Here is a 20,178-nt window from a genome sequence, read left to right as displayed (position 1 = left end):
AAAAAAGTACGCTATAGGCTCTATCTCTTAGGCTTAAAGAGAATTATATTAGTTATAAGTAGCTAGTAGTAGTAGTAGCTAACTAGATAGTAGATAGATTACTTACTACTATATCTAGTAAAGAGAGTATTATAGAAGTATTTAATAATATTATTATAAAGATTATTATTAAAAGAGATAATAAGATAGTTATAAAAGTAAACTATACTATTATAGATATTATAGTTCTTAAGCTCTATTTTTAAATATATCTCTATAATAAGACTATATAGTTAATAATAAGTACTATTAGTTTTAGTTTTAATAATCTTTTATATTATACTCTTTTTATTATACGCTATATATATAGCTACTATAAGTTTATTATTAGAAGTATTTTTTTTAGATATCTATACCTAGAGAGCTAAAACGTTAAGTAGAAAAATTACTAATAACTTTCTTTTCTTAGTAATACCTAAGAGTTTAGTAAATATAAACTTTTTATCTACTAAGTTATTTATATCTACTTTCTTTTTACTTAATAGATATACTATAGTAGCTAGTGTAGACACTAACTTAGTATAGTTAAATAGTATACTAGTAAGATAAGCTATATATAATACTTTATTTTTCTACTTTATTCTTATAATATTCTCTTAAACTATAAAGTTAATATAATTAGAACTAAGTATTATATAGATTTAATAAAGAATATAAAAATTATTTAGATTTATAAAAGTATTACTAAAGTAATATATAAAAGTTTTAAATTTAGTGCTAAAGTAGCTAGATTAGTAAGTAATATAGAAATTAAACTTACTAAGAAACTTAGCCTAGTAGACTTAGTAGTAATTTAATTTCTTATTAACTATAAAGGTCTATAGTATTATATAGTTAGTAATAACCTTAATAGAGTCTACTATTCTAGTAAGCTTAGAGTACTACTTTTTAAATATCTTTATAATAGCTATTAGCTCTTTATTATATATAGTATAATTATACTTAGTAAATAATATCTTTATAGAAATAAAAGTAATTAACTTAAGAATACTATTAAACTAAACTTAAAATAAAATAGTAGTAGTAATAGAGTCTAAAGTATTAGTTTTAATCTAAGTTTTAAAATTAAAGTTAAAATAGATAAGAATAGAAGTAATTATAAAAGTCTACTTAAGTTTTTTAAATACTTTATAAATAGAAAAGCTATAAGTAATAAAAAAGTTTACTTTAATATTACTATTAGCTTCTTTTATTAAGTTTATTAGTAGCTAAAAGATATATAAAAAGCTAATAATAAATTACTTATAGAAATTAGTAAATTCTAGAAATATCTATAGTTTCTTTAAAGTAGTAGAAAGCTTCTAGTCTAGTATAGTCTTAACTTTTGTAGCGTTTATCTTAATACCTTTAGTTATTAGAATAAAGCTAAGATACTTAACCTTTTTAATAGTAAACTTACTTTTATTTATATCTAAATATAGACTAGTATTTCTAAGCTTCTAAATAACTTTATAAATATATATCTTATAGTTATTAAAAGTATAGCTATAGACTAGAATATTATCTAAATAGACTATATAGAACTTATCTAAATAGTTTCTTAAAACTTTATTAATATAAAACTAAAAAGTTCTAAAAGTATTATAAAGACTAAAAAGTATTACTAAGTACTTAATAAGACTATAGTAGGTAAAAAATACTATTTTATACTTATTATCTTCTTTAATATAAATCTTATTAAAAGTAGTAATAATATTTACTACTATAAAGTATCTAACTATAGAAAGCTTAGTAAGTGTTTTCTTAATTATTAGTAAAGTATTTTTATTTTTAATAGTAACTATATTAAAAGCTTTATAATTAATATAAATATAGAAACTACTTTTTAGTTTATAAATAATAAGTACTAGTAAAGTAAACTCTAACTTACTTTTATAGATCTTATCTCTAAAGTTTATATTCTAAATATAAGCTTTTATAGCTATATTTTTATTATAGTCTAGACTATATATTTTAGTAAAAAGATATTTAGAGCTAAAAATAATATTAATACTATAGTTTACTATACTTTATTATTAAGAAAGCTTAGTAGTAGTAGAGTTAAAGTTAAAGTAACTAGCTATATTATAGAGCTAGTTAGAAAGCTTTTAGAAAATCTTAGCGTAACTTTTAGCTAAAGTATTAAGCATTTTATAAAACTTCTTAATATTTTTTTATAATAGAGTATTAAACTTAATAAAGAATATAAAAGTAAATACGCGCTAAGCGTAGTAATAGCTAGTAGTATTCTTATTCTTATTAAGTTATATAAAGTTACTAAAGTATATCTAGAAAATAATATAGTTATTTTAAGATATAAGTAAAGCTATAGTATTACTAGAGACGTAGTAAATATCTAAAAGAGCGTAGGTAGAATTTAGCTTTTAATAAGTAAGCTTCTTTTTATAATAATAGCTACTACTAACTTATATAAAAATACTATAAAATAAATAGTTAGTATAATAATACTTACTATTAAAGTATATTATTTAGTCTTACTAGTTAATATAAAAGTTATACTTCTCTAACTAAGAAAAACTAAAAATTATATTATAACTTAATATCTTAATCTAGTAGAAAAGCTTTTTACTCTTATAGTTACTATAAGTAATAGTAATAAGTATACTATAAATAATAGTCTACTCTATAATACTACTATTACTAAAGTATAAATAAAGTAGTTACTTTAAAAAAAATATTATAAGTTTATTTTATTATATAAATAATAATAATATATAGTTACTAGTTACGCTAAAGTTTATTAAACTTTCTATATTAATAAAGATACTAGTAGATAATATAACTCTATATTTTAATATAAACTACTATTTCTAGACTAGCTATTAGCTTTTAACTACTATATTTATACTAAGAGTAATATCTTTACTAGTATTTCTATTATTCTTATATATCTACTCTTTTAAGTATTATATATAGATATATAAAATCTCTAATTTCTACTCTAGTACGTATAGTAGTAGTAAAGTAAATAGTCTAAAAAAGAGTAGCTTTAAGAGAATATTTAAAAAAGTATTAGAGTAAGTTAGTACTATAAAGTATAAAATAAATAGAGAAGTTAAAGATATTAGTAGCTATATATTATTCTTCTTTTATTATAGTCTCTAGTAGTAATAATTACTAAAAATATCTAGTTTTCTACTAAGGTATTATTTTTAATAGTTATCTAAAGAGTAGTTTAAGTAAAAGTAGTAGTAAAAGTAGAAATTTTAGAAATAGTTATAATAAAACTATTCTTATAAAAAAATAGTATATTACTATTAGTAGTATAATAGTTCTTACTATTAGTATTATAAGTACTACTATACTTAAAGTAGTAGTTTTACTTAGATAGAATAGTAAGCTATATTTTAGTCTAACTATAGTTATTATAAGTATTAGAGAATTAAGCACTACTACTAGTAGTAGTAGTAGTAGTAGTAGTAGTAGTAGTAGTAGTAGTACTACTACTACTATATCTACTATAAGAGCTATTAGTATTAGAGCTACTACTAGTTAAGTAAAGTAACTAAATCTAAGCTTAGTAGTTATATATAAACTACTTCTATAAGTTACTAGAGTAGTACTAAATAAAAGTATTATAACTATACTTTATAAGTTAGATAGTATACTAAATAAGCTCTTAATTAGATATATTAATAAAAGCTATAATAAATATAAAATAGCTAATCTAAGTATTAAAGACTTTACTATTCTTTTATTATAGTAACTTATTATAAAGTAATATAGTAGTATTACTAATAAAGTTAGTAGTATTATAAATATAGTTAAGTACTTAGAAAACTTTATTAGTATTAATAAAGACTATATAATATATTAGCTATATATAATACTTAGCTTATTAAGCTATAGAGCTATAAAAGTAATTAATAATATAGTTAATTTAATTCTTTAGTATAGTATAGACGCTAGTTTTCTTAAAAAAGTTCTAGATAGTATAATACTAGTACTTATACTTATTATAGTTAGAGAAGTTACTATAGAATATTTTAATATTCTTTAGCTTTATACTAGTTATAGTAAAATTATTAGATACTAATTACGCTAGATAAGATAGCTATAAACTAGATAGTAGGCTAGACTAGTTTATTATAAATAGAATAGTAAGTAAATTATTACTATAGCTAATAAATAAATTAGTAGTTATAGATAGTAGTAGTAGAGAACTAACTAGACACTAATAATCTAAGGTCTAGCTATTATTATTAAGGTAAGTATAGCTACTAGTAGCGCTACTACTAATATTAATACTACTATTAGTATAAATACCTAGATACTACTATAGCTAGTTTTTATTATTTATAAGCTTACTAATATAAGTATATAGTTAAATATTAAAGTTATAAAAGACTTATAACTTTTTATTAAGAATATTAATTTTAGTATAGTAGTTATTCTTTAGCTTAGTTATATAGGCGTACTTTATAGTAAGTAACTTAATTTTAATATCTATACTAGTTTTAGTCTAAGCTCTAGCGCGCTTAATATAAGTATTAATAGCTTTTTTTTTAAGCTATACTTAGTTATTAAGCTACTTAATTTACTCTTTATAGTTAAGATAATTATTTATAATAATAACTATATAACTAAATATAGTAATAAAGTAGTTATTTATAGCTTTTTAGTACTAGATAGAAGTTCTTATATTAGTAAGAATCTTCTCTTTACTACTAAAGTAGATATTAAAAAGATAAAAATAAATAGTATTAGTTTTATTATTCTAGTCTATATTAATAAAAGTCTAACTATATAGATTAATAGCTATCTAAAAAGACTAGTATCTAGAGTTATAGTAATACTTTTATTTATTACTACTATTATTAGTATTATTATTAGCTTTATTATTTACTTTAAAGCATACTCTATAAGTATATTAATATTTAGTAAAAGTAGTCTTATACTTTTTATATAGCTAGACCTTTTTAGCTTTACTAATATTAGAATTACTTTTAAAGTTACTTAGCTTATTATTAAAGTCTTTATTAAGCTACTACTAAGTCTAAGTATTATTAGAATTAGTAAGCTTACTACTATTACTACTAGTAGAGCTACTTTTAATAGTATTCTAAACTATATTATTAGTAATATAAAGATATAGAATATAGAGCTACTATAACTAGTTAGTATTATATACTTTACTTAGATAAGCTATAGTAATCTATTAGTATTACGCGCTAAATATATTAGTCTATATTACTTTATAACTAGAATATAATTTATATATAAAAGTTAGCTTATTTTAAAAAAAAGTTTATATAATATAAAAGATATAATTAAATAAGTATATAATAGAATATAAGCTATTAAGTAGAATATAAAAGTATAAAAACTTTTATATTCTAAAGCTAGCGCTAGTTTAATTTAATTAAACTAGACTAGTTATATAATAATATAATTAAGTAAGTATAGATAAAACTATAATATTAGTTAAAATACTATCTATTAGTAAAAAATAGTATATATCTTTTTTAAGCGTAAAGTATATAAAAGTACTATTAATTTAGAATCTAGCTAACTATATAAGTAAGACTTATATAGTATAACTATAAGTAAACTTTAAAAAATAAGTTATAAATAATTTACTTTACTATTTTTTATAAGCTAGCTTTATACTAATAATATAAAAAACTTAGTACTTTAGTAGTACTTACTTTTAGCTTAAAATATAAGTAAAATATATTAATAGTATTATTTATAGTTATAGCTTAAAAGTATTAATAAAGTAAAAGTTTAGAGATAGTAGTAGCTATTAAGTAATAGAATCTATATTTAGGCAAATGTTTAGGCAAATATGTGTCTTATGTAGGCCGAACGCGAAGGAACGACCACTCTCGTGATTACCTATACCTACTCCAGCAGATCAAACCTCTTGCTCCCCTCCCGTGTTGGTGTGACAGGTACATACCCATCGTCGCTGTCCTCTGCTGTTGGCGTTCCTCCTCCAGCCAAGTAACCCATCTTGTTTCCATCGAAGATCATGCCACTACGCCTGCCACTCCTTGGCGCATTCCCCAGCGTCATCGGTCTAGTCGTACTGCCGTTGAATGATGAAGGCGAAGGCGTCAATGGTGCTGGGAGTGCCGAGAGGCGGAGGGTTGGTAAGGGAGAAGAATGTAAGCTGGAGAACACGTCGTCGTATTTTTGAGCTAGGATCTCAGAGCTCTGGCGGTGGTGCGTGGTGATGGTGAGGCCTTGTTCGAGGGCTGTAGCGAGGGCTTCGATATCGCCGGTAGAGACCGAACGAGGACGGGTTGGGCGCAGTGGGATTTGTGAAGTGATTGGTTGTTCGCCGTTAACCTTCTCCTTGCCTGATGTGTCTTCGGGCCAGTCATCGTAGGGAGGCGAACGGATGTAACCTGCAGGCTGTAGGCGACCGAGTTTAGAAGCCTTTTGTGCCAACTTCTCGTTTGCTTTGATCAATCTCTCCTTGTCCTGCAGCAGGACAGCGATGTCAGAACGCAGTTCACGGTTCTCGGCCATGAGCGCAATGGCATGGTTTCGTGATCGCTCGACCTCGTTGTCGTTCACTGGAGATGAAGACGATTGCAGAGTCTGGTGTTCGTGTTTGTTGTGACCTTGACGAATACCATAACGCTCCAATGGTACAGTGCGCTCCTGTTGCATGGCTTCGTAGAGATAGTTCATCTTGATGCCTTCTGTAAATTCCTTCGGGAGTTGCTCTGATGTTGCAACTGTTGTAAGCGGTTTGCCTGTACGTAGATGAGCGATGCGTGGGCCGACTACCATGTCCAGAAACGCACGCAAGCGTTCATGAATCATCGTCTGCCACGATTCGTACTGTGACCCTTTCTGTGGCTTCAGATGGTTTGCCAACTTGTGCAAGTCTTCTAACTTCGACTGTGCGGTTTCGAAGGCTTCCATCGTTGTAGCATCATGCGTAAGTGGTTTGCTTCCTTCTGCAGCGAGAATACTGTGTTTCATCTTTTCTGGATCGGCGAAGCGGATCAACAGCGTGTGGACTGTCGGACGCGATAATCGAATTCGATCACAGATGGAGTCCAACACAATCAGATCGAAGCCATATCCATCACCCGCCTCTTGTGCCTTTGCCAGGAACTCTCCCAGCGCAACCCACCCACGCATGTCCATATTGTCGATTGGTGCATACCAAGCCTCTGGGGTTTCCGGCAGCTCAACGACGTCGTAGTATAGTATCCAGACGAGGAAATTGGAGAGCTGCGTAACGTTCAGGGCGTCTACAAATGCTTTGGCGAACCTCGAGATAATGAGTGGAGACGCTGCTGCTATTGGAGATGACGATGGTGGCGTGAGCACTCGATTCTGTGCTTCTGGCTCGCGAGATCTGCCGAAGAATCTTCGAAAGCCATTCTGACGCCGCTCAGGCTGAGAGACAGGGGATTCCGATGACGTGGGAGTCGAAGGGCGCATGTTAGTAGATGGTGTAAGACGGTCCGGCCGAGACTTCCTGCCCATCCTGAGTATGGAAGGCTTGCGCTGAAGCTTGTCTGATGAGGCCATCGCTGTTGGTGGTTGCGAAGAGCTTCGATGCGGAAACACTGTAGACTGGTTGCGGCTGAGTGTCGGTTGAACTTTGGTTATGGCTCTCGCGGTGAAGCACCGGCGATTCTTTGCTCGATGTTAAATGATTTGAGATTCACTATCCCAAGGTGAGCTTTTCCAATGGTTGTGATTGACGTGTAAAAGTGATTCATCGCATGCAGCCTAAGAGAGACTGATTGAATCGCTCATACTGAGCCAGGTAGACTGTGGGAAGTGGCAACTACACACGGATTCACTCCAGAGGCTGCAGGTGGATGGCTCCTGATAGTAGGGATTGCTATCACGGCGCAACCCAATTTCTGCGCAATGTCAATCACCAGCTGCCCGATATCAGTATAGTCTGAGCACCGAGCAACACTAGTCGAAACGCTGAGCTTGATTCCCGTAACGCAGAAGGACGGACAACTGGTGTTCCACCGGCCGCAATCTATTCGTCTGAGCAATGGCTGCCTTCACTTCGGAGTATGTCGAGGTGCTTCTTCATATATCTCGCATGGAGGTCGTTAACAGTGTAATATTGATTCGTCTACGTCTGTCTTCATATCGGTAAATATCGTGTAGTAAAGCGCGGGTCGGTATGGTAGCTGGGTGCGTATATTCTCGTGTCTAGTCTTCGTCATGACTCAGTTGCTCGTCATCTGCAAACATCTTCGGTAGATATAGTTTCGTGTTCTCGTATACCAGAAACGTAACAACAGTGGTCGGGATAACTCGGAGTGTGTTGGGGATGACACTGTGAAGGTTAGCATTGTTTTCCACTGGTGTGCAGAGCGTAGGTGCTTTCTTACCCCTTGTAAAACGCCAGAAACCCTTCGTTCTGGTACGTCTTCCTGAGTACGTCCAGCAGCCCGTTGTACTGCTGTGCAGCGTTGTATTGCTGCAACCGCGCGCGTATAGGTTGGTACGGGTACGTGATAGCTCCAGCGAGCAGCTTGCTTCCACCGCTCATATACACATATTCCCAATTGCTCAGCTTGTCTTGCCCGCCGATATGCGTCCCCCTTCTCTTCTTCATGTTCTCGTATATGCTGAACTGTACGGCGCCGTGCAGCACACCCAGCGACGAAGGCAGGAAGCCTGCCCAAAGGCCCTTCAATCCTCGGGTTTCGTATACGTGTTGGAGGCCAATCTTCATGGACTTGTATGCGGCAGGGTGGTTTGCGCCGCGCTCGAGCATGCGCGTTTTCACTACCCAGATAGGATTCGTGCAAGCACCGGTGAGGAGACCTAGCAAATGGTTAACGATGCCCATAGGAGTTCCGTGTCTCCAAACATACCAGCGATGATGCTCGCAGAAAAGAACTCGGCACTTCCCAGATGCTCGCCCTTCTGCCTCCTACTCTGGAACAATTCTTTCAGGTTTCCATAGAACAGGAAGTATAGACCCCAACCCAGACTGTTGCCGAGAAGGTTCGGCCATAGTCCCCTGTATAGTGCGCGTACGCCTCCCTCATCTCTGATTACGTTTCGTAGGATCCGATAAGAGTCGCCAGGTCGCGATCGACTGGTGGTGTTGAGTTGGAGGCGGTTCTTCAGCAAGTCGAGTGGATGGGCAGCGAGACAAGAGACAATGCCAGCGCTGAACCCGGCTACACTCTCAACCAGGGATGCTGATAGAGCGCTCCTAGGCACGTTTGCTCGTTTGGTTTTATCATTTTGCTCTACGGGTGGGAATGCGCGGGGCATTGCGGGTTCGGATGGTGGGCCGTCCAAATCGGCAGGAACATCCTCAGGCTCGGTGGGATGAAGATGGTGCTGGGGACGTTGCGATATCGGTGCTATATCATCGCGGCTGCTGTGCGTTACTGGAATCTGCACCGATGATCGTGGAGGGGAGAAGATGTCGGATGCGGACTCGGTGGAAGCTTGGGCCCACCTGCGGAGCTACTACCCGCGAACACCTCGCGTGGGACTACGTCACCGCACGTGGCCAGCACTGTGAGCAATGCAGCATGTCGCGATGGTCTGCCTGGGTGGCACATTCACAAAGGTAGAAAGCTCTGATGATCACTTCCCTGAAGAAAACTCTCTATTATGAACACACTAAACATACATGCCGCACCTCTTTTATACGCCCGCGCCAAACTTCTGGTCCGAGCAACAAGTCGCCGACGCCGCACTCTCAGGCTTCTTCTCCTCACCAAACGCCATACGACTCAACTTATCCACAAGCGTACTCCCCTGCTTAACACCACTCGGAACACTGCAATAGCTAGGCGGAATATCCATACAAGGATTACGTGTGAAGAAGTTGCGTGGTCGCAATAACAGCGTCATGGGCTCAGCAGGCATAATCGGAAAGTCTTCCGGTGAAGGGAAATGCGTGATGCCGAATGTGTGCCATAGCACGACGTCGGTGTTGTCGAGGTTCTCGTTGGGGTTGGCTTCGATCCAGGCGGGTATGCCTTGGGATGGCTCGCCAGATGTTTGCGGAACGTGACGGCCTGCTGGGTGGAGTTGTGTGTCGTCGTCTATTGTAGGTCAGTCAAGGGCTTCGTACGTAATTCTCTGGTGAAACTCACATTTTGTGACATGTACCGCATGCCTTGCGAAACCGGCGCGCTTCCATACCAAACTTCCAGGCTTGGGTAGTAGATCGGGCACTTCCCTGCTGACCAGTTTGTAGGAAGCTGGCTTCTTGCTAAATGGGTTGAGCTTGTTTGTATTGGCCATCTCCCATGTTCTGCTCGTTCCGCCATTATAGTCCGTTGCCGCCTGCTCAGGGGTGCTGAGCTTCGTCTTCTTCGCGTAGAAAGCGTTGCCGTACTTGTTCTCTGCACTGCCAACTTCGCCTTCGCCACGCATCGCATCGACCATGAAAACGGTGTTCTCTGGTCCATCAATGTTGGGATCAATGCGCATGCAAAAGAGATGTTGGTGGTTGTGCGCGTTCACTCCAGGGTACACCTCAGTTCCCCAGCCCTTCAGATCTTCGCCTGGGAGCATCGCGTACGTGTTCAAGATACCGGTTAATTTGATCTCCAGCTGGATGGTTCCGTCAAGATGGAAGATCCAGTATACGCAGTACTCGTAGTTTGCAGCTGTGAAGATTTGCGAGATGATAAGTTTGCGAGCACGAGTAACCGTAACACTGTCATCGCGGAAATCTGTGTGCTTGAACAGGATACCGGCATCTTCCTCATGAATGCAGATAGCATTCTTGATCGTTGTAGCCTGTCCGGCGCGGTTGACAAAGGCAGCGTCCATGTAGTGAATTGCGCCCTTGCAGTCACAGCCCAGGCTAAGTGAGTTGGTCATGTAGCCACCACCGTATTCTCCCAGATCGAAAGCGTGCTTACGCTGATGTGGGTGTTCTGGGTTGCCATAAGGTACGACCATCTCTGCGAGCGATAGGCGCCAGAACGTATCGCGAACAGTGCCCTTGTCGTCAAATGTGATGTTTGACAGAACCAAGCCTTCGCGGTAGTTGAAGCCAATGTGGAACTTCCAGTTCGCCCAGCTGATGTATCTGCCGTCCAATTTAAAAGAGACGCCTTCTGGCTGTGTTATGTTGATGGGCTTCAGATCGGTCTTGAACCCACCCTCAGCCTCAATCGCAGCCGCGTGATAGTTGTTTGGTGGGGCCTGGTTGAGTGGTCGCCGAACAGGTGGGACATCGATATGAATGATCTCTTGAGTGTCCGAGTTGTAGATTGGGCAGAAATCCAATGGATACGTGTATTGGCAGTCATCGGGGTGTGGGCGATAGTACATGAGCGCCTGCTGAAGACGAACTTTAGTTCCAAAACGCTCGTCGTAACCAATCGTCCAGGGATCGCAGTACACTTTGTGCATGTCCTCTGGTGGAATGCCAATCAGACCGCATTGTTCGATGACCTTTGGGTCTTTCCGCACAATCGTCTCGACAATTTGCAGGTCTTCCATTGTAATCTAGATCCAAGTCAGCAGGATGTAAAACGCACTCACACACTCTCTAACGTACAAGTGGCTGCACATCATCAGTCAGCGCCCAGCTGATGATCTTGCCTTCAGTCAAATCTGCGTGTCCGTCATACACTTTGCTGCCTCGACCAATGCAGACTACATCAGCGACTCGATGTGGTCGTGGAGTGTGCTCGGGATCTTTCACCCAGCTCATCATCTCCGCTTTACGCGGCTCCAACAAGATGATGGCGTTGAAGAACACATCGCTGTGCTCTTTCCGGATGATAGCGACTGCGCGTTCAATCTCCGACTCGCTCAAAGGATCAAATGGGTGTGGTGGCTCTCCAACACCCGTAATGTGCGAGGCTGCTTGCTTCAATCGGTCGAGTGCCATAGTATGAATAGGTTGTGAGGGTGGTCGGATAAGGTTGATCCCTCAAAGCTGTCAGGGTCCAGCGGGGTCTTATATACTGGAGTCAGATCAACGGTCTAACGGCATCGCAGCGCGATCTCAAATATCTTTCTTCGAATCGGATCACGGCCTATTGGCGAATCAGTCAAGTCATTAACGCATTGTATTATTCCCATCTGTCAACTCAGAGTCTTGAACGTTGTTATCAACACGATAAGAAGAGGCCGCGGGACTATCGCGCCTCTCACGGTTAGTCTGCCCCACTTCTCCACGCACCTTGTCCTCTGGGCACGATGCACCGCATGCATGACAGCTACCATCTTTGGACGCTGCACTGTTCTTCCATCGTCTATTCATCGAAGCTGTGCGTGTCGTCGCAAAATCCCGATGCAGTAGGTCCACGCGACAGGGCGCTGAGTGGGCAGGTACGGCAGTCTCGTCAATCGTCGGACAAGAAGGTCCGACTGTGCGGGCTGCGAACTCCGAGGTCGCGATGCAACAAAGAACATGCACTGAACCATAAGACAAGTTTGTCCTTTTATGGAGTGGCAGTAGCCTTCTCGCTGACTGGTGGTATCGCAAAACCTCCAGGCACCTTCGGGAAAGAGCTTCCCCTCGCCCTGAGCCTGCTTCAACGTTGTCTGGCTCTCAACCGTACGGTTCTGCTAGCAGTTCAGTTGCGGAAGGAGACACTATCGACAACCACGAACGTGCCCGTTTGATCTCTTCGCATATGGCTTGTAGATCCTCGTATTTGACCAAGTCGAGCGTAATGGCAGTCTCTGAGTTGCAACTCTTGCCGGAGTGGGTATCCACGTGCTGGATGCTCTGAACGCTCCTTCCTGATGTTGAAGGAGCGACCACACGATGGGTAGGTGCTTCTGGGTCAGTACTGATCTATGTAGTCAGGTCCCATCAGATCCTTCCATTCGTCAGCTTTACACTCATCTGGGCCGGCACCCTTCTACCTCTGACTCTTTCAACCTCGCGCCGCCACCATCGCTGACCTTCCAAAGACGATCGTTCGGGTCACAAAATGGCTAGCGACACTCCAGACGTTCGAGTTGACGATTCTCTCGATGCCAACTTGTCTCGCCCCGGCGCAGACATCTCCGATTACCTGTTACCCCATGCAGACGTCGCCAGCGAGCTGGAAGAGGACACCGGCGCCGACAAAGACGATGACCCTATCAGCTCCTACAAGTCTACCTCTGTCGCCGCAAGAAAGCTCAGGTGGTTAATGTCGGAACATCACAAACCGGGAGGGGATTACCACAGCGACTATCTGTACCTAAAGCTCGTATCGGTCAGCCAGATAAGATCGATACTGAACAGCAGCCTGCTGATGGCCAGCAACATACATTACCGTCTCGATAACGCGCGTATGCTTGGCTATCACCAATCTGAAGACCTGGAGCTTGCGGAGCGCGAGACGCAGACCGGCATATCGATGCTGCGGGACCATGCCTTGTTCATGTTTAACTTCATCGATGACAGCCACGTTGAGCTCTTCGACACGGACGACCGTACATACAAACTGCTGCCCGACGCGCTCCGCCGATACCGAGATCGGTTGATGCCCGGGGTCGACAGCCAAGCCAGGATTACCACGGACGAAGTGCAGCGGCGCCTGGACGAATTGGCGCCTGGCGCTGACGATGGACCTCTCACGTTTGGCCCAGAAGTGATGACACCACTGTGCAATGCGCTCACGCCCTGGCTTGATAGGTTCAGACCGGGTCAGCAGGTCGAGGATGCTGCTCAAACACCAGCAGGGTCGGTGGACAGCGGCGGAGGAGACGGCTTGGTGGCTGTCAGTGGCGCGGCAGAGGACAACCACGCCTCCCATCACACGCCCAGCACGATCTGGCTTACGAGCCAGGTCATGCTCCAGAGACTGACAGTACCTCAACAGCGCGCAATGGTTGTGCTGCTGCCAACGGCGGTGATGTGGGCGCGACAAAGATCCCCAACATTTGATGACAACTGCCACCTCTTGTGCTGGGATGACTGGGAGCGCGCAATCGCCTGGCACGCCGATGCGCAGACCCCAGGTGCCAGTAAGGCAATGACCCAGCCGGGAGAAAAAGCAGCTTCGCTGAATGATGCGGCGTTGGCTACGCTGATGACGCTGGACCTGGTGCGAATCAAGACCCAATAGCGTCAGCAAATTGATCATGCTATAGTATATTCGAGTAAACGCAGAAATGTGTTCATGTATTTTCTGCTACGGTAATCTGCCCTGAATAATGCCCGTGATGGTCCCCCAGTCAGGTATCTCCTCCACGGTAATCTGCACCTAATGAAGGCGCTTCCAAGATAGTTCCCAACCAGTTCTCCTCCACGGTAATCTGTACTCAGTGAGGACGCTTCCATGATAGTTCCCAGTAATCTCCTCCACGTCGCCATCTCTATCTAGTCATCAAGAGAAATGGGGTCATCCGCTTTGTTGCCTGCCTTGAAAAGCGGCTTGAGGTTCAGCTCCGACTTCTGGTAGACCTGAGCAACAGCCGTGAATGTTGCGGATTGGTGGGTTTTGCCAACAACCAACAGCCGCGCCCTTTGCACACGATCTTCCACCACTCGGTGCACCTGTGCGAAGGCGGACCACATGGTCAACGGGATGACGTCGAGTTCACTGTACTGGCCCTTGTCATTCCACCACTCAGCCACTGCCTCGGCGGGCTCGTCGACAATCCTCAAAGCAAGCACACTAGGAATGTCCTTCAGCATCTCTTTGAGAACATCGTCATCCCGAATACCAGATCTGTAGCGAATGTCGTTCTCGTGGACCTGCAAGTACAAATTGGTCGCGTTCTTCAGCCGGTAACCAAGCTCTTTTTCCGTGTGGTCATCAGCGTTCTGCTTCTGGACGAGTACCATCGCGGCGTGCACTTGCTGCACCAATGTCTTTCGATGCTTGTCGTCTCTGTCATCTGCCGATACCTCCTGCGACTCGGTTTCCGCCTCGTCAAATGCCTGCTGCGCCTGCTGGAAATAGAAAGGGCTGACAACTTGGTTTTCGAAAGTGATGTGGTTGCGCTTGAGATACATCCATACCGCTGTAGAATAGCAGTAGGTGTCGCGGTGGTAATTGCGGGAGGGTAGTCGTGACACGAATCGGGAAAAGTACGCCCAAGGGAGTCCTGCCGGGTCTGTGAATCGGGCCCTGTCGACTCTAAGAAACTCAGGCATTGCGCGCTTCGGCCCTATACGATCAAATACGTTAAATTTGTTCTAAAATACAATTTATTGCTTAATTCTAGTTTCTATGCTAAGTAATGTCACCTTCTACATGCTAGTTTCTGCTGTCTTAAGACAGCCTAAGTAGCTTAAACCTTATACTGTATTAAGACTCGCAGACCGTAAGGTGCAAGGATAATATTAGTTCTTGCATGTTGTTTGTTGTTGCTACAAAAGCTAATCTAGCCTATAAAGGCAGTCTCTGCTAGAGTAGGTACGTAGGCGTGTTGTTAAAGGCGAAGGAGCAGGCCTTATATAGCTAATCTCTTAGCTAGAAGGAAGGCTCTAGCTGCTAAAGTTATCCCTACATAAGTAAGCAGCACATCTAATAAATAAGCATCGCACATACCTATCTAAGTGCTTAGGAAGAGCAAGTACAACTTTGTATTTTGCATCTTTTAAGCTAAGGGTAATAGGCAAGGTTGCTAATAGACACTAAGTGTCCTTGTGATAAGCTCGCTAGCGAGACGCGAGGTTGTAGGGTAGGCTAGGCGAGCGTAGACGTTAAGGTAGATAATTGTAAGGATAATTACTATCGCGAAGGAGAAGAGTGTAAGCAGCATAATGTGTGTGTTGTAGAAGCAACGAAGACACTGCAGTGCGCTTTATATACTCCCCCCTTTAACTTATCGCTGTGTGCGCAGAATTTAAAGCCTATAGTTCAGCATCGCTATCCTACAGTACTGCGATAACCTAGAGGCGACCTAGAGACGACAAGCTAACTACACCTCCCGCATTCTATACGACTTATACGCGAGGAGATACTCTACGAAGAGAGAAGTATCGCATCTCTAAGAACCTCAGGCATTGCGCCCATTTCTTCCGTGAGTCGGTCGAAGTGCTCAAGGAGTGTTTGCTCCGGGACTTTGAAGGTAATCTCGTTTCTTGTGGGTGGTGGCAACGCCGGAGTTGAGCCCTCAACATTAGGTGTAGGCAAGGTAATCTGCGGTAGCTGCGGTGGATGCGGTGGGACTGGACCTCCAAGACTGGGTGCGGAAGGAGTAATCGGCAGTGATTGTGGTCGCTGCGTTAGCCCGGCTAGAGATTGCTGTAGTGGGGTTGTCGGTTCGTTCTCAGGTGAATCTACAGACGCATGGTTCGGGTATGGTTGCGGCTGCGACGCCCATGCTGGTAACTTGTTCTTGGATGGTGGGGTAATCACGCTAGCAGTTCCTCCAGACACAGTTGACTTCTGTTTCTTTGCAGGCGGCTGACTAGTAGTTGAGGGAGGAGCCTGACTAGAAGTGGCGGGAGAAGCCTGACTAGTAGTCGCGGGAGGGTCATTGGACTTGGCGGTGATGACCTCCATGAATGGTAGAAGGCGCTCGAGACAGGCGAGCTTTGCCTCGAGGGCAGCTCGAACCCGCTGTTGGCAGACGAGCGCACGAATGGGCAACTGCACTCCCTCTACCAGGTATTCTGTCACCATCCCTTGTAAGTACATGTCTTGGGGCCGCTCGTTCTGCAAGTAATCCACGAGCTCGGCTAGACCTTGATCGTACGTGGCGCCGTGCACTGCGGCATGCTTTGACTGCCAAAGGCCGTAGCTCTCGGTAATCTCCGCCTGATTTGCGGCGATGCGCTCGTTGAGTTCAGGTTCGGCGAGGCGGAGGTCATTGAAGGCTGTCGAGAGCCCTCGCAGTGCCTCTGCCCACCTAGTGTCGTTGTTGGCGGTCATTCCGCAGTTGGTATGGTGTAAGGTGGGTGTAAGTGTGAGGAGAGTGTGAGGAGAGTGTGAGGAGCTTGCTGGTGCGGACTTCACTATACCAGGCTCCAGGCGCACGGATGTGGACGCCGAAAATCCTCTCTCACCTAGGATTTCCAAATGCGCTAGCTGTATTCTGGAATGCGGGGTAATTCGAGCGTGACCAGCGTTCCTGCTTAATGTGAAGCTCTCACTTCATGTGAGCTGACCGAGCGCTGTCGGCGGCAAACATCTCAGTGTACTGACCTCGGGACATGCGATCCCGGCGATTCAATCCAAGTGACAACCTTCTCGTGCGCCTTGAATCCCCTCCTACTGACACCGAAATGGAACGGGATGACCAAACACCACCCTGTGGAGGCCAAAAAGTCAAAAGTGACACCTGGAGTGATGTCTCGTACGAGAGACTCCCTTCTGAAGTGAGGAATGGTGGGTTATCCAGTCGTCTGGCGAGCCTTATCTAATGTATACAGATCGCGGAAGAGACTTGATCGCGCAGCTGTCTGATATAAACGAGAATGACCTCCTTCCTGACCTACGCAACCTGTGGATTACATTCCAATTACATGAACTGGACGCAGGCGCTGCATCGAAAATGACCCAGGCCGCAGAGCTGGAGGCACAGTCAGCGGCTCTAGTGGCACAGGCTGAAGTGCACAAGTCTGAGGCTGCGAAGATGCGAGTGGATGCCGCGAGGACCTACGCAGAAGCGGCAGAGCTGCGTCTTCGCCGAGCACGGCGGGATCTAGAGGCATGGCTCTCCACAGATAACAAGACATAGAGCAGTCTTTGATGACCAAGATGAGGCTGGCAAGGCACCTAGGCAGACCTCTACTCACGCGAATCATGTCTGCACAGTTGCGTTCTTTAATGACAACGATTCTCCAATATATCCTCATTCACGTAGCCATCTAAATGCAAGTGAAGCCGAAAGGCCAGCCGCAAACTGCACCATGTAGAGGTGGTCCGCGCGTTGCCCCACAATGCTGCTGCCTATTTTGTATCTCTCACCTTTTTGTATCGCTCACTACCTGGGCAACAACACCCGCACTCCACGATAGTCAGTCGCCCACGTCGTTACAGCGCAATGACTGCCGAAGCCTCTCGCAGCATGACGTAAGTACTACTCGGCACGCTACACTGAAGCTCTGCTAACCATCTTTATCAGCGACCTGCCCGTCCTCCGGGTCGATGACCGAGAAGCAAAAAGCGATACCAGCAGCTGCAGCGAGAACGGGCTTACCCAAGTTTTTTATGACTCTCTTGAGCAACCGTACAGCACCTCTGAGGATGACAAGGCGACGTACACCGTCAATGACGAGCCAGTCATTCTAGATCTGTACCCGAAGCTCCGCTACGAGAGTATCAAGATTACCGGCTCGCCAGAGGCCTGGGTCGACAGCGTGTTACCAGGAGCGGTGATCCCGCGCGACGTACCAGTTCCGCTGGCTTTCGATGACATACCCGATGACCTTCGTCAAAGCTTCCCGCTTATCAAGTACAATGGTTCCTACAGCTCCCGGAACTACGGCCTGCACCAGCAGGTCGCCGACGACAAGATGTGCATGAGAGCATTGATGACACCCGACGGATGCGAGAACGCAGACTGCTGGTTCCAGCACCTGCCGCCTACCACAATCCATATCGCATTTTATCTGACGCTGGGACCACTCGGCAAGAAGCTGATATACAACCTCACCAAGCATTTTCTCGCGCAATATCCAAAGTATCGTCATGGAGAAACCCCCAAGGTCGGAAAGCGGCCCATTGGGCAGATTACTGCTAGCATCAGCGACGAGCAGAGGGACGACGTCATGCCGACCGGCCTTATGAAGTACGACCACGTCAATATGACCGCGCTCAAGTCGAGCATCCTTGGCGACCTGTTTCAGGTCTGGGATGAGCTACGACACAACCAGGCATGGGACGACGCCGTCGCAGCGCTCTCGCGGGCCACGATTACCCCAAGTATCCCTTCTGTGGCCAGCAAGACGCTGGAGCAGCTCAAGACGCAGAAGAACCCGGCTGCTCGAAAGCTTGCTCTAGCGATGATTACTGCAGCGCAACCTACCGCGACGTCTACTATTCCCAGGATGACCCCACGCGCACAGCCTGCAGCTTCGATTACTTCGTCTCAAGACACCATCAACAAGACGGTGCAGAAGACAGGCAACACCAGGAAGAGGCTAGCTACCAAACCAATGGTGCCAACTGTGGCAAACATGGAGTCAATGAACCCCGGTAATGACGTCGACTTTCATGCCAAGGCAGAGCAGCCCCGGAAGCATCGCATGCTCAACGAGGACGGCTCATTCTCAGACAAGGCACCAGGTCCGGAGATGACACTAACCGAAGCATGGGCAGAAGCTCAGATGATTACCAATCCTGCTGTTGCCGCGATGACTGAGGTCGATATGGAGCGCGCTACCGCCGAGATTCCTGAGATTACCCATGGGGACCCTCAGCCCGCTGGTGTCGAGATGACTCGTAAGGAAGGGGCGGCCTCAGTCCACACAGACACTGATGATGGTTTTTGAGAGGAGTAGAGACAACTTACGTACATCTGGACAGACAAATGTCGCTGAGAGATGGGCGGGACAAGGAACAAGTACGTAGCTCGATTACTGAATAAAATAGTGTCGTCATCCTCTCTTGATTTACATTCTTGTCTTGACTCATGACGATGTTTGCGATACTGATCCAACGCCTTATGTAAATTCCCAGTGGGCATTCTTGTGGGTACCGCCGAGGGTTTATAGCGTTGGCGCTCTACCTCGCAGACCTGTTCGGGATTCAAATACATGTCGAAGGGACGAGGAAGGCCTCCGGATGCCTCTCATGACCGTTATGTTCAGCGGCAACATTGCCTACGCTGTGTGTGGTCGGCGAGACCGCAAAGACACGTCTCTACTCCGGGCAATGCTGGGCTGGTAGCAAGAACGTCGCCTGTGTCGCTCAAGCAAATAGGCCGACGACTGTTAGTGAATTATTGACTCGGCCAGCATCCCCCATCATATATGTCGAGACTGCACGATCGCAAGGTCGAGGTCTTCCAGGGTGACGAAACACGCCACCGTCTTGTAGTAGCGTGCTAGCTTGCGGAGCGAAAAGACACCAGCATCGTAGTTGGCGACTCACTACCGGTGAGCTTTAAAAGTCAATCTATTCTTCGAAGTCAGTCATAGCAAGCCAAACATATCTATACGGTGAGAAACAGCAGTGTAAAAGCTATGGGGGAGGGCATTACTGGTTGTTCGGGTCGGGCTGGGGGCAACTTTCATCGCCAATAATCGTGTCTGCGGGCGCGTCTAGTGAGGTGGTTAATAAAGCGCAGCATGTAACCTTGGAAGGCTAT

At 43.1% G+C, this 20,178-nt stretch overlaps 7 protein-coding genes across 7 annotated transcripts; 2 read left to right on the top strand and 5 right to left on the bottom strand.

Annotated features, from left to right (window-relative positions):
* Nucleotides 1-5,883: 5,883 nt before the first annotated feature.
* J4E79_008611 (uncharacterized protein) lies at nucleotides 5,884-7,536 on the bottom strand (the record flags this gene model as incomplete). Its single annotated transcript, XM_049357466.1, has 1 exon — nucleotides 5,884-7,536. The coding sequence occupies one exon, from the start codon at nucleotides 7,534-7,536 to the stop codon at nucleotides 5,884-5,886; it is 1,653 nt and encodes a 550-aa protein (XP_049207937.1).
* Nucleotides 7,537-8,184: 648 nt separating this feature from the next.
* Nucleotides 8,185-9,264, bottom strand: J4E79_008610 (uncharacterized protein; the record flags this gene model as incomplete). The annotated part of the gene is made up of 3 exons (XM_049357465.1): nucleotides 8,185-8,311; nucleotides 8,367-8,805; nucleotides 8,856-9,264. 3 exons carry the CDS (start codon nucleotides 9,262-9,264, stop codon nucleotides 8,185-8,187), a joined length of 975 nt encoding a protein of 324 aa, XP_049207936.1.
* A 381-nt stretch (nucleotides 9,265-9,645) lies between these two features.
* Nucleotides 9,646-11,857, bottom strand: J4E79_008609 (uncharacterized protein; the record flags this gene model as incomplete). The annotated part of the gene is made up of 3 exons (XM_049357464.1): nucleotides 9,646-10,049; nucleotides 10,101-11,469; nucleotides 11,522-11,857. 3 exons carry the CDS (start codon nucleotides 11,855-11,857, stop codon nucleotides 9,646-9,648), a joined length of 2,109 nt encoding a protein of 702 aa, XP_049207935.1.
* Nucleotides 11,858-12,911: 1,054 nt separating this feature from the next.
* On the top strand, nucleotides 12,912-14,036 carry J4E79_008608 (uncharacterized protein; the record flags this gene model as incomplete). The annotated part of the gene is made up of 1 exon (XM_049357463.1): nucleotides 12,912-14,036. The coding sequence occupies one exon, from the start codon at nucleotides 12,912-12,914 to the stop codon at nucleotides 14,034-14,036; it is 1,125 nt and encodes a 374-aa protein (XP_049207934.1).
* Nucleotides 14,037-14,290: 254 nt separating this feature from the next.
* On the bottom strand, nucleotides 14,291-15,070 carry J4E79_008607 (uncharacterized protein; the record flags this gene model as incomplete). The annotated part of the gene is made up of 1 exon (XM_049357462.1): nucleotides 14,291-15,070. One exon carries the CDS (start codon nucleotides 15,068-15,070, stop codon nucleotides 14,291-14,293), a length of 780 nt encoding a protein of 259 aa, XP_049207933.1.
* Nucleotides 15,071-15,884: 814 nt separating this feature from the next.
* Nucleotides 15,885-16,796, bottom strand: J4E79_008606 (uncharacterized protein; the record flags this gene model as incomplete). Its single annotated transcript, XM_049357461.1, has 1 exon — nucleotides 15,885-16,796. The coding sequence occupies one exon, from the start codon at nucleotides 16,794-16,796 to the stop codon at nucleotides 15,885-15,887; it is 912 nt and encodes a 303-aa protein (XP_049207932.1).
* A 1,114-nt stretch (nucleotides 16,797-17,910) lies between these two features.
* Nucleotides 17,911-19,360, top strand: J4E79_008605 (uncharacterized protein; the record flags this gene model as incomplete). Its single annotated transcript, XM_049357460.1, has 2 exons — nucleotides 17,911-17,939; nucleotides 17,992-19,360. The coding sequence occupies 2 exons, from the start codon at nucleotides 17,911-17,913 to the stop codon at nucleotides 19,358-19,360; spliced, it is 1,398 nt and encodes a 465-aa protein (XP_049207931.1).
* Nucleotides 19,361-20,178: the final 818 nt, after the last annotated feature.

Source organism: Alternaria viburni (assembly GCF_023758015.1).
Source record: "Alternaria viburni strain BMP 2772 chromosome Unknown scaffold_21, whole genome shotgun sequence".
Lineage (NCBI taxonomy): Eukaryota > Fungi > Ascomycota > Dothideomycetes > Pleosporales > Pleosporaceae > Alternaria > Alternaria viburni.
The sequence above is the reverse complement of the archived record's forward strand: the minus strand, read 5'-3'. Positions and strand labels throughout refer to the sequence as shown.